Source organism: Triturus cristatus, chromosome 1_1 (assembly GCF_964204655.1).
Source record: "Triturus cristatus chromosome 1_1, aTriCri1.1, whole genome shotgun sequence".
In the NCBI taxonomy this organism is placed as follows: domain Eukaryota; kingdom Metazoa; phylum Chordata; class Amphibia; order Caudata; family Salamandridae; genus Triturus; species Triturus cristatus.
In genome coordinates this window covers 466,397,692-466,414,333 of record NC_140579.1, presented here as the reverse complement: position 1 = coordinate 466,414,333, position 16,642 = coordinate 466,397,692, and the positions used below count along the sequence as shown (strand labels likewise).

General features: G+C 41.3%; 1 protein-coding gene across 6 annotated transcripts in view; it reads right to left on the bottom strand.

Moving 5' to 3' along the window:
* LOC146870432 (E3 ubiquitin-protein ligase TRIM39-like) overlaps positions 1-16,642 on the bottom strand; it is a 438,014-nt gene that overhangs the window by 111,756 nt on the left and 309,616 nt on the right. For 2 of the 6 annotated variants that reach the window (XM_085640921.1, XM_085640920.1), the window contains exons 4-5: positions 15,757-15,777; positions 12,333-12,997 (exon numbers count right to left, since the gene is read on the bottom strand). In XM_085640921.1, the coding sequence (XP_085497047.1) occupies positions 12,942-12,997; positions 15,757-15,777 (77 nt within the window). In that variant the 3' untranslated portion in view covers positions 12,333-12,941. Of the gene's footprint in view, positions 1-12,326; positions 12,998-15,756; positions 15,778-16,642 lie in introns of those variants that run through there. The other 4 variants (XM_085640916.1, XM_085640917.1, XM_085640919.1 and 1 more) reach the window with 3 other exon arrangements.

Genomic DNA, 16,642 nt, shown 5'->3' with positions numbered 1-16,642 from the left:
CTGGGACTAGAAGAGGAAAAAGCATTCAATAGGGTGGACTGGCAGTTCCTGTTTCTTACCCTGGAAAAATGTGGCTTTGGGGACAAGTTCTTGCGAATGATACGAGCCAATTACGTAAGCCCTCGCTCTAGAGTTCAGGTTAAAGGCATGAGTTTGGTGTTCTTTGAGCTAGGGCGTGGAACGAGGCAGGGATACCCTTATCCCCCCTGCTGTTCGCTCTGAGTATCGAGCTGCTGGTGGCCAGACTCAGGGCAAACACAGACATTCAGGGGATTGGATTCGGGGGTGATGAACATAAGGTGTCGTTATTCGCGGACGATATTCTGTTGACCCTCACGGCTCCTAGAATGTCCCTTCAAGCATTACAACCAGAATTATCATCCTTTGAGGGAGTGGCAGGCTTCCGGGACAATTTCTCTAAATCCTCGTTCCTTAACCTAACACTATCAGAGGGGAAGAGGCTCCTAATACAGGAGGATTCTCCTTATGCTTGGGCCCAGCACAGTTTAACCTATTTGGGGATTCAGCTTACCCCGGGTTTGGAAGGACTTCCCATCCCTACTCAGACAGGTCAAAGAAGAACTCCAGCGATGGAAACCCATGTTTCTTTCATGGTTGGGTAGGATTCATGCAGTTAAAATGTCCCTTCTCCCTAGGCTACTCTACCTTTTTCAGGCGCTCCCCATAGAAATAGCCAAGGCATATCTGAAAGGAATACGGACTATGATAGACAGCTACATCTGGCAGGACAGTAGGGCGGGGATACCTTTCCACGTGTTAAGGAGACCAAGGGAGGGGGAGGGGTGGTTCTCCCGGACATCGAGCACTACTAAAAGGCAGCACAATTAAGGGTCAACACAGAATGGTCTATGTGGGAGTCGGACAAACACTGGCTCCACATGGAGCGGGCCATCGTGGGGAGGACAATTTGGGATGTGCTGTGGAAACCTAAAAAGGACAGACCGACCAATGCATACCTAAGCACCCCTACCACGACCAGCCTTAGGATCTGGGACGTGGTGAATGGGAGCAGGGCTGGACGTCTTTTCCCTCGCCCTATACCCTTGTACACTTCAACCCAGACTTCCCCCCAGCACTTAAAGAGGGGTTATTTGACGCATGGCGAGAAGGAGGATGCGAGGTGATCTCCGATATCTTCATAATCATGACATCCTCTTGTTTGAAAACTGCCAACGGGACAATGGGGTGCCACCTTCTGAGCACTTTCACTACCTGCAACTGAAGCATTGGGTACTACACCCACAAGTCAGGAAAGCGACAACTAGAGACCTGACTCCGATAGAAAAACTAGTGAGGAAAGCTGGCTCGACTAAGGCCACGATCTCCTTTCTCTATAAACTATTGGTTTCCACTATGACCGCGCCACACCCCCGGTATAAATTTGCATGGGAACAGACTCTGGGACAGGAAATTACTGAAGGGGACTGGAAACACCTGTGGACAGACATCCTAAATTTAACCACTGTCTTGACTTGAGGGAAGTGCACTATAAGATTTTATTCAACTGGTACCTAGTGCCTGCTAAACTTAAGAAGATCTTCCCCCCCTCCCTTCGGATCTCTGCTGGAGAGGGAGCGGGGTCCTCAGAGACTTCCGCCACATCTGGTGGGACTGCCCAACAATCAAACCATTTTGGGAAGAAATTCTGGCCCAAATGAAAGATACTAGGGTACCCTGTCCCGAATTCCATAGAGAGGATCCTCCTGGGCCTTAGAGATTCCACACTAGAATACCAAACTAAGGCAGATAAGGCAATTATGTGGGCTAGTTTGGGAGCAGCTAAAAAGACGATAGCGGCTAATTGGAAGAAAAAAGGGGCACCCATCCTGGCACAATGGCACTCCCAGTTATGGAAAATACTCACGATGGAAAGTATGGCGGACATCTTTAGAGACGACTACAAGAACTTTGAATATACGTGGGGACCACTAATAGCATACCTGACAAAGGGGCTCCTGCTAGCTGTCTGCCCCCTACACTTAGAGGACTCCACCTGTTCCAATTTTACAGTCTGCAATGGGGCTTACACGGATGGCACGTATTGAATAAAAGACTGCGCCTATTGAGTCTTCTCCCGGAACCAATGCACCCCATGGGTCAGATTTAGGTACTAGCATGGGATGGGGGGGTCTGCTTCTCCACCACGGGGAGGGGAGAGAGCGGGAGGTGATGGAAGTTGGGGCTTTTAGTTATCTGTATTCTTCTTTTTTCTGGGTTTGTTTTTCTCTTACTGGTAATGGCCACGGCGCTAAGGGCTACTGATGAGCTGCCCTATCTGACCATTCCAAACTGACCATTCCAAACTGCTAAGCAACTGTGACCAAACTAGATATGATATGCTTTCAGAAAGTTGTGATGGCTTGTAGCCCAGATTATTTTGTTTTGTTCATATACTGAATTGCCAATAAACAGAAACTTGACAAAAATTAAACACAAGACCACACCTAGCATTTCCTCTCTTGCACATTATGAGTTTGACAATTGGCAGCACTGCAAAACTTTACAGCTCAATAATATGATACAGAATGGTACATATAATTCATGCACATTTTTTAAACACCTCAATAGGTTTTAAAGCAAGCTGACCAGACACCGGTACATCCAGTCACAACATTCAGGGATAGTTATCACCTATAGGATATGAAAGTTATGCCAGCAATGGTTACAGCATTCCACCTTATCTGCAGTTAAGGAACATATATCTCTCCTTTTGGATGACATAGATTCACATGACTTCTTGCTGGGCCCTAGGTCACCATGTTCTAAACGTCTCATACATGCCATATACAATTAACTTAGAAAAGCTGCCAAACGTTTAAGAGAAATTGATAGGGCAAATTTGAAAAAAGCATTGGATATTGTAGATAATTATGACTAAATTGCCAACTCACTTTTATTCTTTGAATACTGTTGTATCATCTGCAGTTGATATAATACAGAATGATATGCTTCTCCTCCAGCACATGCAAAGTCAGCTGAGATTGATTATGCAATTGATTTGGACATTGCAAATTTTAAAACCAAAGCATTTGCCATGGAAATATCTGAATGCAACTGAGTTGTTTTTGCCTTATAATTTAACATGCACACAAAACCTAATGGCAAAGAAAGATACAACTTATACAATGTTAAACAATGAGCATTTAGAAAAATTGCCTTTCACAGTAGCTGAGACACCTTGTTTGAAACACTTTCAAGTAGGTAGATATAAAGCTTTAGGGGAGATTTGGTGCATTAAACTTGGTTTCTGCCCTTAGATTACAAATGTTTGCATGCAGAAACTGAAGTCTTTCTTAGTGGAAATGAATGTGACACTTAATTCAGCTATTTATTAGTTTGTAAAGAGGTGACACTTCATGAGGGGCGTGGAACATCCATGGCCAATTTGGTGTGTTATTTAAAGGGCGTCACACTTTTCTTGATTCAGCTAGTGTTCTGATTACCTTCAAATGGAAGTTATATCTTGGTGATCAACCAAGCTTGTGTGATAAAACTGGGTGTGCCATATGTGGTAACGGCTTCCAGGGTAGTGACCTGTTGTAATACCACCTACTCGCATGAGTAGTGAAGTTACCTTGCGGCATTCGATTCCTATTTTCGACATTAACTCTGATAACTTAAGTCGACTAAACGCCTTATTGTTTCAAAAGAATGTAGCTTTAACATCTGGTACCTTGGTAAGGTTAGGGGTTCAGATGAGGCAATGTAGGCTAGCTTGGAATTGGGACAACATTTCCTGATGATATGTGTGGATATGTGTGTCCCCATATTCTGACGTTTATGTTGTCCAGTCACACAGTCCTACTTACTTTGTAGGAACCATATAACATTATCCTGCTCAACCTCTTAGTGGCATTTGACACCATCTCCCAAAGCACCCTCATCGCTCGACTTTTGGAATCTGGAATCCAAGTACCAATCTTAAGTTGGATCTCCTCCTTTCTCTCCAGCAGAACACAATGAGTCAGACTCTCCACCTTCACATACAAACACAAGAAACTCATCTGCGGAGTCCCTAAGGGCTTCTCCCTCAGTTCAACCTTCACATGAGACCCCTCATCTGCATCTTAAGGACCCACACACATCAACATCGTCTCCTACACAAATGACACTCAGCTAATGGCATGAACACCAGGAGCAACTTCACCCCTGAATGTCTGACATGGACAACTGGATGCAAGTGAACTGCCTCAAACTCAACACAGACAAAACGGAGATCCTGCTCTTCGGAAATAAGAACTGTCCCTGGGACTCCGGGTTGCCACCTTACCTGGTTCCCACACCAACCCCCACAGACAATGTCAGAAACTTCAGCATCATCCTTGATGACAAGCTCTCCATTAACAAACTGGTCAAGACCGTGATTGCATCCTGTTGCCACATCCTTAGAATGTGTCACAAAATCTTCAAATGGCTCCCCACACACACAAGACACACGGTTACCCAAGTCCTCATCATCAGAAGACTCGATTACGGCATTGAACTCTTAGCCAGCATCTCAACCCAACTCATGCAAAGACTCCAAACCATCCAAAACACCACTGCCAGACTCATAGTAGACGTCCCCAGAAGCACGCACATCACTCCCTACCTAGCAGAACTGTACTGGATAACCATCCAGAAACGCTGCAATTTCAAACACACCTACAAAACCTTCTACAACACAGGACCGACTCCAACTCTACCAACCGTCCAGATAGCTGTGCTCCACCTCTATCTCCCTCGCACATATCCTACACATTCAGAGAAGCAAGGCAGGAAGATGCACTTTCTCCATCATCGCTGCCAAAACGAACAACCTCTACACATTAGAACTGCAACTTAACTCCTCATATTCTGCAAGAAGCTGCAGACCTGGCTGTTCAAATAGGAGCCCTGCAGGGCATAGGCTCCTGCTCTAGCACTGCCAGACCTGCGCACCTGCTCCAGTACCTGATAGCCTCAGGTGATAACCTGCGCCATACAAATCTGTTAAACATATCATAATATAACCATCTTAATCTTTTAGTGCAGCACCTGAGTAGTTGATAAACTGAAGATAGCAAACTCTTTAGAGCAGCAATGTATTTGTTTAGCCTGCTTTCTAGAAAATATTCTAAAATCAGAGCATCTAGGAATAGAAGATATTCAAAATGAGGGAGCTTTTATGATGCCAGAAAAACAGCTTTCAAGCTTGAACTGGTATTGATGATCTACTGTGTACAGTGACAACAAAAGACCCCTTGAAGAGATCACAAAGCATCCAATGCTGCTGTATTATTAGAAATACCATTACACTCACCTTTTTCTTTTTTGGAGATTGTCTGTGTACACAAAAATAAATTAATATGAGCTCTCTAGAATTACTTTTCATATAAGATCCATCTATTATTGCTCAATTTATAAACTTACCTATTGTTTTAATTAAATCACCTATCAGAGAAAATTTAGAGAAGAATAATTTAGTCTTGCTTTGAAGATGTGTAAGTGAAACTTGATAGATAAAGAAAACTCAGAAATGGCAGTATTAGCTATCTGGGAGGATTTCGTATTGCGATTTGCAAAATGTGTGTACAGGTGATATTCATAAGATTTCTGTTCATGTAGTCATAGATACTTAATGTATTTCAAACTGACCTATAACATTCACAATTCTTATACTTTTCTTAAATCCTAAGTCATTGGCCAGTTTTTTTGTAGTATATCACAATAAGAGGCATCTATAAAGTAGTAATGCATTCAATGCAGTTTATAATGTCTTCAAAAATATGTAACAAACAATATGTTCAGATTTTGTAAACCTCAACAGTATTTTAAAAAGCCCTACTATCATTTGAACATTTTGTCTTTAGAAATGTCTGCTCAGATAGCCAACAAAAGGTCATGAATTTGAAAATGAGCATTTCTGGAGATTTTCAAGATGGAGTCGAACAGTCTAATTTGAGTAAAATCCCTTGGTTGTGATGAAGAATGTGCATTGCTTTGCTCACTGTGTAGGAGACTTCTGTTTTTGTATAAAGGTAACATAGTCCAACTAATGGTCCTTCTAAAGAGCAAATATAGTTCACAACATCATCATAAGCAAAAGATGCATCACAGGCAGTAACAATCTTCAGAGAAGCGAAGTACTCTACCTTGACTAGATTTGTTCTTGCCCTCACCTTTATTTCAATGCAATTTCACATACCGTTTTCCTTCTGGAGAATGTCTGAAATAGAGACAACAAATGTGTAAGATTTAATACTCCATTGCTCTAAATTTCAAAGGCAAACTTTCAACAGTTGTTCCAAGCTTGAATATTATGACAAGTTTGCTCAAGTATAATTCTCTAAATTCAAGCTATTGCCAATAATTACAGGATTGATGCTAAAAATGATGAGATTGAAAATGTCCCATGTAAGAAATTGGGTTGGTGGTTGTCTGGGCTGTGAGACCTGGACAAGCAGCACCCACAACCCTTGATGGATCAAGGCAATTAATCTGTCCTCACCCCCTTGACAGTTTGGCACAGAGCAGTGAGGCTTAACTCAAGAGCAATGTATAAAGTATATGTGGAACACTTCCAACTGTAAAGCAGTGGAAACACACCACAAAAGGAGCCCGTAACAGAGATGGAAAATTAGAGTAACTTTTAATAAATAAAACAACAAAAATCCAATTAGTAGAACCCGAGATATTGAATTTTAAAGTTTTTAGTGAAACTAGCACCAAAAAGCATAAAGCTCGAACTGGGAATATCTGGCTGTGCTGGACTGGGATGAAGCCACAAGTTCAGGCAAACAGTTATGGAGTGCAAAATCTAATACAATGGGGTAACCCAGTAACCCTACAGAACCTGGGCATGTACAATATAAACAATCGATTCCGTTGGGTCAAACAATTTCTTTGTGGTTTACATAATACAAATTAAATAATTGGAAAACAATGCGCACTTGAATATAATAGAGAGAAAGTGAAATAATCCTAATGGAAAAATATTTTACTTCATATTTGCAAAATCGGAAGAAAGACAAAACAATATATATTTTACTTTGTTATGACATGAAGGCTGTCTGATAACCTTTTTAAAAAACGGCGCATGTGAACATAATTATAGTGATTTGGTGAATAAAGTGACAAAGTGACAGAATCAGTGTATTTTACAAAAAGGTGAACAAACTCTGTATGACTAATTACACAAGGAAGTACTAAAAGACAAGGTCCAATTATAATGGATGTCACCCTAGCTAGGTAAGTAAATTATATAAATAAATCCGTTAGGGGACCTAATACATGGACAAAGGAGCTGTCGATGTTTTGACCCTGAAAATCTGCATTGATTAGGGATATCAACACGGGTCTTCTTCAGGACAAGTGGACAAAATGGACAGCCGATACTCTTGGAATTCTTACAGTGTGTGGGAAACTCAAACCCAAAGCCTTGGGGAGAGAGAAAATCAAAGGTAATGTCCGATGAATGCGGAGTACCTGTAATTAAAGAGGGGCAGAGGGAGTCTGAGTTGTTCAGGGGTGCTCAGCCATATACGCAGAGAGTGGTCACACGAAAGAGGAATAAAGAGCTGTATTTTTGGATGCTCTTCCAAAACAGAACGTATGGACAAAAGTTGCAAGGACGTGAGAGCTCAATGCTTGTAATTTACTGAGCCAAAAGTCACTTGGAAAATACTTCTGGATATTCTATTGGGGACGAAAGTGCTTAGAATCGCACTGAGTGCATAAGCGCATTAGTCAGGCCAAGCGCCACGAACGTGAATCAGGGCTGCATTTGGCTTGTTGTGGCTATTTAACCCCAGCGATCCATGAAATGGTCCTGAGTTATGGCGTGCAGGCTGGCTACAGGGACCCAGTTAGGCCTGTTGAACAGAGTACCCGAAATCCTGGTTGCAAAGAGTTACGTGGATCTGCATAAAAGATGTGCAGCGCAGCCGAAGCGATATGTTGGTTCGAGATGTGGCAAGGCTGTGGTGTGAGGTCCTGTTGCATCGTTGTTGAGAATCCAGTCAACAGGGCTTATGATGCGAAGTCCGGTATCGGGTATGTGGCATTCAGCTGGCAAAGGTTCAGTTCCGAGGAGCTGCGATACTCAGTCCATCACTGTCGTCGAGATTGCCTTCAACATGAGATCGAGGACATGGTCTGTGGATGACCCGAACAGCACCATCAGAATGATGCGTCGGTCCTGAGTACTGCGGAGGTGAAGAGGGTCTTTTTGAAGGATCCAATCCACGCCGCAGTGGTGAAGCGTCCATTCTGCTCAGGGATGTGCGACTCCGCAGATGAGATGTGCCTATTTTGCTCGGGGATGTGCCACTCAGAGAAGATGCATTGGTTCAGCTGGCAAGCACCTTAGGTCCACTTCCAAGGGTCAAGGACTTCGGGTAGCACCACCGGGCAGGTTAGACTCACAGACAGCAGAGGCACCAGGTGCATGGTGGTTCCAAGCCTGTTATGTGCCTGAGGCTTCAGATCAGGAGGCCAGCCATCTGGCCCTTGTAGACACTCTGTGTTCTGGGTTCAAAAGATGTAGGTTCAGTCCTTCTCACCCAGGTAAGATGGCAGCAGTTCAGCATAGCAGGGCCGCAGTTCCTTCACAGCAGCAGTCCATCAGAGTGGCAGTCCTCCAGCAGCACAGCAGTACTTTTTCCTGACAGAGTATCCCAGGTCCAGAAGTGTACTGAAGATTTGGTATCTGAGGTTGCCTTTTTATATCTTGATGCCCTGGTTCTGAAAGGTGATAGAAGCTTCTAGACATTGTCTTTAAAGAGCAGAAAATTCCATCCCTCCCCTGCCCTGGCTCCAAGCTGGCTGAAGAAACAATGCACGGCCGTTGGTCCTTTGTGGTGAGACACGACACAGCCTAGTCAGATGTAAACGAAGCGGTGCACAACTCCTCACTCCCAACCTGCCTTTGATAGCTCATACAGTGACACTTAATCTCCCATTATGTGTGGCTGCCTAGGAGGAATACACAAAAGCCCAACTGTCAACCAAGCCCAGTAATGTGAGGAGGAGAAGAGGAAATGTGTATTGTATTCCTCTATTTCAGCACTCGTTTCAGAATCTGTTAATGTCTTTGTAGACAATATTCCAGAATCAGAGCATCTAGGAATAAAAGGATATCAAAATTTGAGAGCTTTAGGCAAGATGCCACTAAGGTTCCATGTTATGATGCCATAAAAACAGTGTCCAAGGTTAAACTGGGATTGATGATCTACAGTGTACAGCAACAGCAAAATACCACTTGAAGAGTTCATAAAGCATCAAATGCCACTGTATTAATAGAATGACCATCACACTCACCTTTATCTTTTTGGAGATTATCTGTGTACACAAAAAAAACTTAACATGAGCTCCTTAGAATTTGTTTTAATATAATATCCATCACTTATTGCTCAATTTATAAAGTTACCTCTTGCTTTAATTAAATCATCTATCAGTGAAAATATAGAGAAGGATAATGTATTCTTGTTTTGAAGATGTGTAATTTATTTCTACATTGCCTACTGGTGAAACTTGACAGATAAAGACAACTCAGAAAGGGTAGTATTTAGCTATCAGGTAGGAGTTTCTAAATATTTTTATTACTTTTTGCAAAATGTCTGAAATGTACTATTCAAGTGATATTTCTGTTTGTGTAGTCATAGATAATCTATGCATTTCAAACTGACCTATTACATTCACAATTCGTATACTTTTCCAAATTCCTCAGTCAAGTATATGAATATCAAGTTGACTTGCACTATATTGGTTAGTGGGTCTGTAAATAAGTAATAAATTCAATGCATTCTATAGAAAGGCTTCAAGGATATGAAATAAACAAAACGTTAAGATTTTGTGAACCTTAAAAGTATTTTTTTTAAACCTACAATCATTTGGAAATTCTACTGTCTTCTGGAATAGCCAAAACTTCATTTATGAATTTGAAAATGGGCATTTCTGAATATTTTTTCAAGATGGAGTTGAAGTGTCTAAATTGAGTGTCTGTCTTGGTGTTTAGTGTGTGTCTTGGTGTTTAGTGTTGTGGTGCAGAGTGGGCCTGGCCTTGCGTAGGAGCCTTCTGTTTTTGTATAAAGGAGACATAGTCTGGCTAATAGTCCCTCTATAAAGCAAAATATAGCTCCCAACATCATTATAAACAAATGATGCAAAATAGGCAGTAACATTCTTCAGGCAAGTTGCTTAACAGAAGTACTCTATCTTGACTTGATTTGTTCTTGCTCTCACCTTTGTATCAATGCAATTTCACATACCTTTTTCCTTCTGGAGAGTTTCTGAAATAGGGACAACAAATGTGTTACTTGTGCAGATTTAATACTCCATTCCTCCAAATTTCAAAGGCAAACTTTCAAGACTTGTTCCTCTCTTCAATATTATAGCAACTGTGGTGAAATTCTCTAAATTCAAGCAATTTACAAGAATTAAGGGCATGATATTAAAAATGATGAGCTCAAAAGTGTCACACCACAATGAGCATTTGACAGTCAGCATTGAACAGAACAAATTAATGTGCATTTAGAACATTACAAAACCTACAACCAAGTTAGTGGCTGTGTGAAAAAATTGTGTCTGTGCACTCATTCAGAATACATGATACTTTCATAATATGGTGCATACAATATATATTTCACAATATCATTAAAGATCGAAATAAGAAAAGAGCTATAGAGGTCATAAATGACGCATAAAAAAACAATGATGAGCCTAAATCCCAAAATAGCTGCCCTTGTTACTTTCTTGATTCAAATGAGTGCCACTAAAAGACAACACAATACAAAAACAATAGTTGACTTACTTTCTGTTTCGTCACTGTGGACAGAGCCATTTCTCCTAATACCATTTTAGGTCATTTCTGACAATATTCTGGTTATATCTAAAAGCATTTCAGCATACTGGGCTAGTCCTAGCAGAACAGCAAAGGGATTAATGTCTATTAAAGTTCTAGGCAAGGACAGGAAGGGGAATGCTATTTTTATCTGAATGATCCACACTGTCTGTGTCCCTTCCGAGGTCTCTTACAGAATCACCATCAGGTACAGTCTGTGAGGGATCCAAGGTTAAATAAAGGCCCATATTACCACTTTAAATGATAGCCAAGAGACCAACAATCAGGGGCTGACGACTTTTATAGACAATAATTAGTGTCTCGATCCAACTCAGTTAGGATTCCGTCTTCACCACAGCACTGAGCTGGCACTGATCACAGCCACTGAGGAAGTCAAACAGACAGCAGATCGCAGGGGCGGGCCTGCTCTTATTAGAATTTTCGACCACGTTCAACACACTTAACCATACTCTCCCAATCGACCAACGTGAATCGTTTGGTATAAACGACAAAGCACTCAAATTCTTAACACCGTTCCTAGTCGACCAAATTCAAACAGTGTCTTTAGGAGACTTTACCTCACCAGCTTTCTCACTGCCTTGCGCAGTGCCCCAGGGTTCATTCCTGAGCCCCACTCTATTTAATCTGTATGTTACCCCGCTGGCAGCACCGATCAAATCTCATGGTTTTGTGCTGGTCTCCTACGCTGATGACACGCAGATTGTTGTGTCGATAGCAGGTAACCCTGAGGCCACGGCAGTTCAATTTCACGGTTGCATGCTCCACATAGCAACTGGATGCGGAATAGCTACCTGAAGTTCAACTCCTCAAAAACTGAGGTTTTACTGTTTGGCAATAACCCATCCTTTTGGTCTCCTGACTGGTGGTCTCAAGAACTTGGAACCCTGCCTACCCCAAGGAGTGAAGTAAAAGATTTGGGACTAATTATCAACACTAAGCTATCCTTCGAAGGACGGATAAATCATACTACATCTTCCTGCTTTTATATCTTGAAAATCCTCAGAAAAGTCCTGCCCTACGTTCCAATGACCTTGCAAAAAACTGTAGTTATGGCTCTCATTTCCTATTAGTTGCATTACTGCAATGCACTCTTCATCAACATTCAACAACGTTTTTTGCACAAGTTGCAGACACTGCAGAACGTGGCAGCGTGATTACTGCTGGGTATCCCCAAACTTAATCCTGCACCCCTGGTGCAGATCAGAGCTTCCGAATCTCCTCTACTTCCACGGACGGAATGATTTCACAGTCACACACGCATACACACATCACACGCTGGTGGGGCCCATTACACCAACTTTCATCCTAAATCACTCTATCCGTGCCCTGTAAAGGAGAAACACCTTTCACTAAAGCATATCCGATCTGCCTGTACTTTGAGGTCAATGGCATCTGCTTAGTTGCTTGTAAATCTAGCCAAGAACATTTCATAGAATACACAAATAAATTCAATAAACATGACAAGAAATAACCACCCGAGACAGAAATTCAAACAGATTGTTCATTTTATCTAAAATTGTTGGAAAAGCCAATTAAATGCAAAATTCATTTCTCTCATATTTACCTATTCTGTCTAAATGTCAGATCCTAAGTCAGAACCGGTCCTCAGTAGAAGAAACAGAGTTTCTTGCAGTCATGTAGAGTCACCGTCCTCTTCGTCAGCATAGGGACCTCAAATCGTCTGCTCGGGGAGAAGTGGCGCTAGACCTCTCTAGTCTGCTCATATTTATACTAAATTTACATTCTATAAAGTTACATTTCTTTGTTCAGAACGGATGAATGGCGGAAATAATGTCATCTTGGTACTTTTTCGATATTATGCAAGATTTTCTCACGCATAGATTGTCCCAAATAATGAATAGAAAATTGAATGTTCATGACTAATTTCGATACATTTACGGATGTCTCTACCGGATAAATTTGTTTCAAATGATGGGATCATAACAAGTTCGTGTAGTCAATATTTCAACTTTTGCAACTTCTCCGTCTTCCAGGGGCTCTTGGCAGATGTCCCGGACTTGTCATCATGCTTATGGCTTTTCAGTTCATCGGAGGTGCAAGGTCACAGGCAGAGCGAAGCCTTTTTGTAAATTTCCATCTACTCGAGTGCAGGCTGTAGATGGTAGCCATTTTCGGGTAGGCCACATTGGACAACTTAAGCAAAAATAAACATAAAACAGAATTACTGCACGGAAATGATTATACAGTGTTAGTCCCCTGCTAATACCCTTATGTGTGTGCATTTATCTAGCCATTTGCGACATCAAAAGCCATTAATAATTAATTATAAGCGCAAACACAATAACATCACATAAGCAACATCAATTTCTGTCAGTTTGCTCACCAACTTAATTCACTTATTATTGTAGCCATGCAATAGCCTTCCCACATGTAATTCTCTTGTTAATAAGGTTGATTAGACAACTTTTGACAAACTTTTAATACTTAATAATTAATCAGTAGTACTTTTAGTTATAACATGCGAAAATGAAACAGGCATTGGGTTTTAAAGTAAAAACCTTGCTCCATCACCCCAACCCCTGGCCCAGTTACATTGGCAAAAGCAAAACCAACAGTTGATGGACAGAATGCAGAACAATGTCATACATTCACCCCAGTACAGAGATCTGGGCCTAAATCCATCGTTTTTTTGCTCAGCATGCCGTTCCAGTTTGAACTCAGCCATATGCAAATCAGTCTTGAGCCTGTGCCTCATGGGAACAATCCAGCCCGAACAGCCAAGCCAGGTCCTCCCTGGACTGGAAACAAGCATCCTAGGACCGGTTTCAGGGTTTCACCCCTCTTCAGCCAGGATAGCTTGATTCCAGTGGCATGGAGAGCATGGGACCCACGTCTGGGCATACCCTTCCCACTCGGGGTGACAAAAGCAAAAACAACAGTTGATGGACAGAATGCAGAACAATGTCATACATTCACCCCAGTACAGAGATCTGGGCCTAAATCCATCGTTTTTTTGCTCACCATGCCGTTCCAGTTTGAACTCAGCCATATGCAAATCAGTCTTGAGCCTGTGCCTCATGGGAACAATCCAGCCCGAACAGCCAAGCCAGGTCCTCCCTGGACTGGAAACAAGCATCCTAGGACCGGTTTCAGGGTTGCACCCCTCTTCAGCCAGGATAGCTTGATTCCAGTGGCATGGAGAGCATGGGACCCATGTCTGGGCATCTGCACAGCGTGGCTTTGGAAGTTGCTCCCCATAGAAGTCAAGAACAAAGCAAACCTATTAGAATTCAGGAAAAACCTAAAAACCTGGCTATTCACTAAATAGCGTCTCCCCATTTTTCCTTAAACAAACTCTGTCTCTCAGTCTGATTCCACCCCCAAATACCCCCAGGTCAAAGTTGCGCTTTAGAAATCTTATTTTCATTGAGTTTCATCCCTTTACCATAGTTCTGTCTCTGTCTAATTCCTCTATTTGCTTCTTATGTATCCCCTAGAATAGATTAAATGTATTCCTACTCACATCAGCAGCAATAAGGTATAACTTGTAAGCCAAGACTATACTTCTCAGATGTGTCAGTTGGGAAATCTTGGAATATTTCAGCTGCTTCTTGATGATGAAAAGTGAATGGATGCTGTTCAGCCACCTATCTTGTACGAATCCTACACTAAGATGCTATTAAGCTTACTTGAACTGAAAAGAAATGCTAAAATGAAGGCCACAATAACAATGTAAATCCTCAGCTCCTGCTCCGGCACAACCAGACCTATGCTCCTGCTCCAGTACCTGGATACCCTCGAGTGATAACTTGCGCCATACAAATCTGTAGAATGTAACATAATATTCCCATCTTAATCCTATAGTGCAGCTCCTGAAAAATTGTCCGACTAAATATAGAGAACCCGATAGAGCCACAATGTATTTGTTTAGCCTGTTCATGAAAATCTTTAGTATTGAAATAAAAACCTACAAAAGGTGGAAGTTTGTTAATGAAGAATCACTGACTATAATGCACAGGGAATTTTGTACCTTATGTCACTTATAGATTTACAAACTGAGGTCTGGAAAGCCTCACATGACTTTTCTGAGATTGGAAATTTTGTTATAACAGCTATCCTCTAAATATGGCGAGGAATCCATAAATATGACCTGGTGGCCAGTGATAGGTAGGCCACCAGACCGTGGTTTTCAACCAGGGGAGCCAACTTTAAATCAAAGGGATTCACAAGATTGACAGGGTGGAGCATTTGTCAGTTTTTGACGGTTCCCATTATCTGCCAAACTGTAAATGACACCTCTCTGCTCTCCTATATGCTGCAGGAAACTAGAAAGACGTTCTTCCACAACAAGCCTGATATTGCCCAGTTTACAAGGTTATGAAGATGCTTATTCTTAGATATAGAGGCAAGGCAACCCTAAGACAGACAAGGATCAAACCCTGTCAGATGCCAAATAGAAATTACATCAACTCAGTGGAATGGGTCCAAATAATCAGAAGCACAATTGGAACTTTTCATAAGAAAACCTGGTACATATCTAGTAGCTGAAAACAGTAGAGCAAATCCAATGGAGTCAGTACAACCTAATGGTCTAGGAGAGGAAAGCAATGTGACATTGGGCCCTTCACTTACAGTAGGATATTAATCAAGAGAAGGGAATGTTTGTATTTCAGTCTTCTAGCCCATTTTTCATTTCAGTACTAATTTCAGAAACTGTTAATGTCTTTCTAGACAATATTCCAGAATCAGAGCATCTACAAATAGAAGGATTTCAGAAGTTGAGAGCTTTAGGCAAGAAGCCACTAAGGTTCCTGATTATGGTGCCACAAAAACTATTTCCATGCATGAACTGGGATAGATGATCTACCGTGTACAGTGACAGCAAAATACCACTTCAAGAGATCATAAAGCATCCAATGCCGCTGTATTAATAGAAAGACCATCACACTCACCTTTTTCTTTTTGGAGATTGTCTGTGTACACAAAAACAAACTAATATGAGCTCACTAGAATGACATGTTATACAAGATCCATGTTTTACTGCTCAATTTATAAACTTACATATTGCCTTAATTAAAATACCCATCAGAGAACATATAGAGAAGTCTAATGTAATCTTGTTTTCAGGATGTGTCAAATATTTCTACATTGCCTACTGGTGAAACTAGACAGATAAAGACAACACAGAAAGGGTAGTATTAGCTACCTGGGAGAATTTTTTTTATATTCTTATTACATTTTGCAAAATGTGTGAAAATAGGATATTCATGAGAGATTTCTGTTCATATAGTCATAGATAGTTTACGTGTTTCAAACTGATCTGTCACATTCACACTTCTTGTACTTTTCTAAAACCTCTCAAGCATTGTCCTGTTTTTTTGTTTTTTTTAGCAAATGCATTAAGGTCCTTGCAATATAACGGTGAGGGGTCTATAAAATAGTAATACATTCAATGCAGTTTATACAAACACTTCAAAGATATGTAAGAAACAATATGTTCAGATTTTGTAAGCCTCAAAACTATTTTAAAACCCTACTATCATTTGTAAATGTTTTCTTTTGAAATGTCTTCTCAGACAGCCAAAAATAGGTTATAAATCTGAAAATGAGCATTTCTGGAGATTTTCAAGATGGAATCAAACAGTCTAATTTGAGTAAAATCCCTTAGTGTGTGCATTGGTGATTTGTGTTGTTGTAAAGATCATGCATTGTCTTGCTCACTGTGTAGGAGACCTGTTTTTGTATACAGGAAACATAGCTGCTCAGCAGAGTGGCAGTTCTTCAGCAGTACAGCACTCCCCCTTCCTGGCAGAGTACCTACAGGTCCAGAAGTGTACT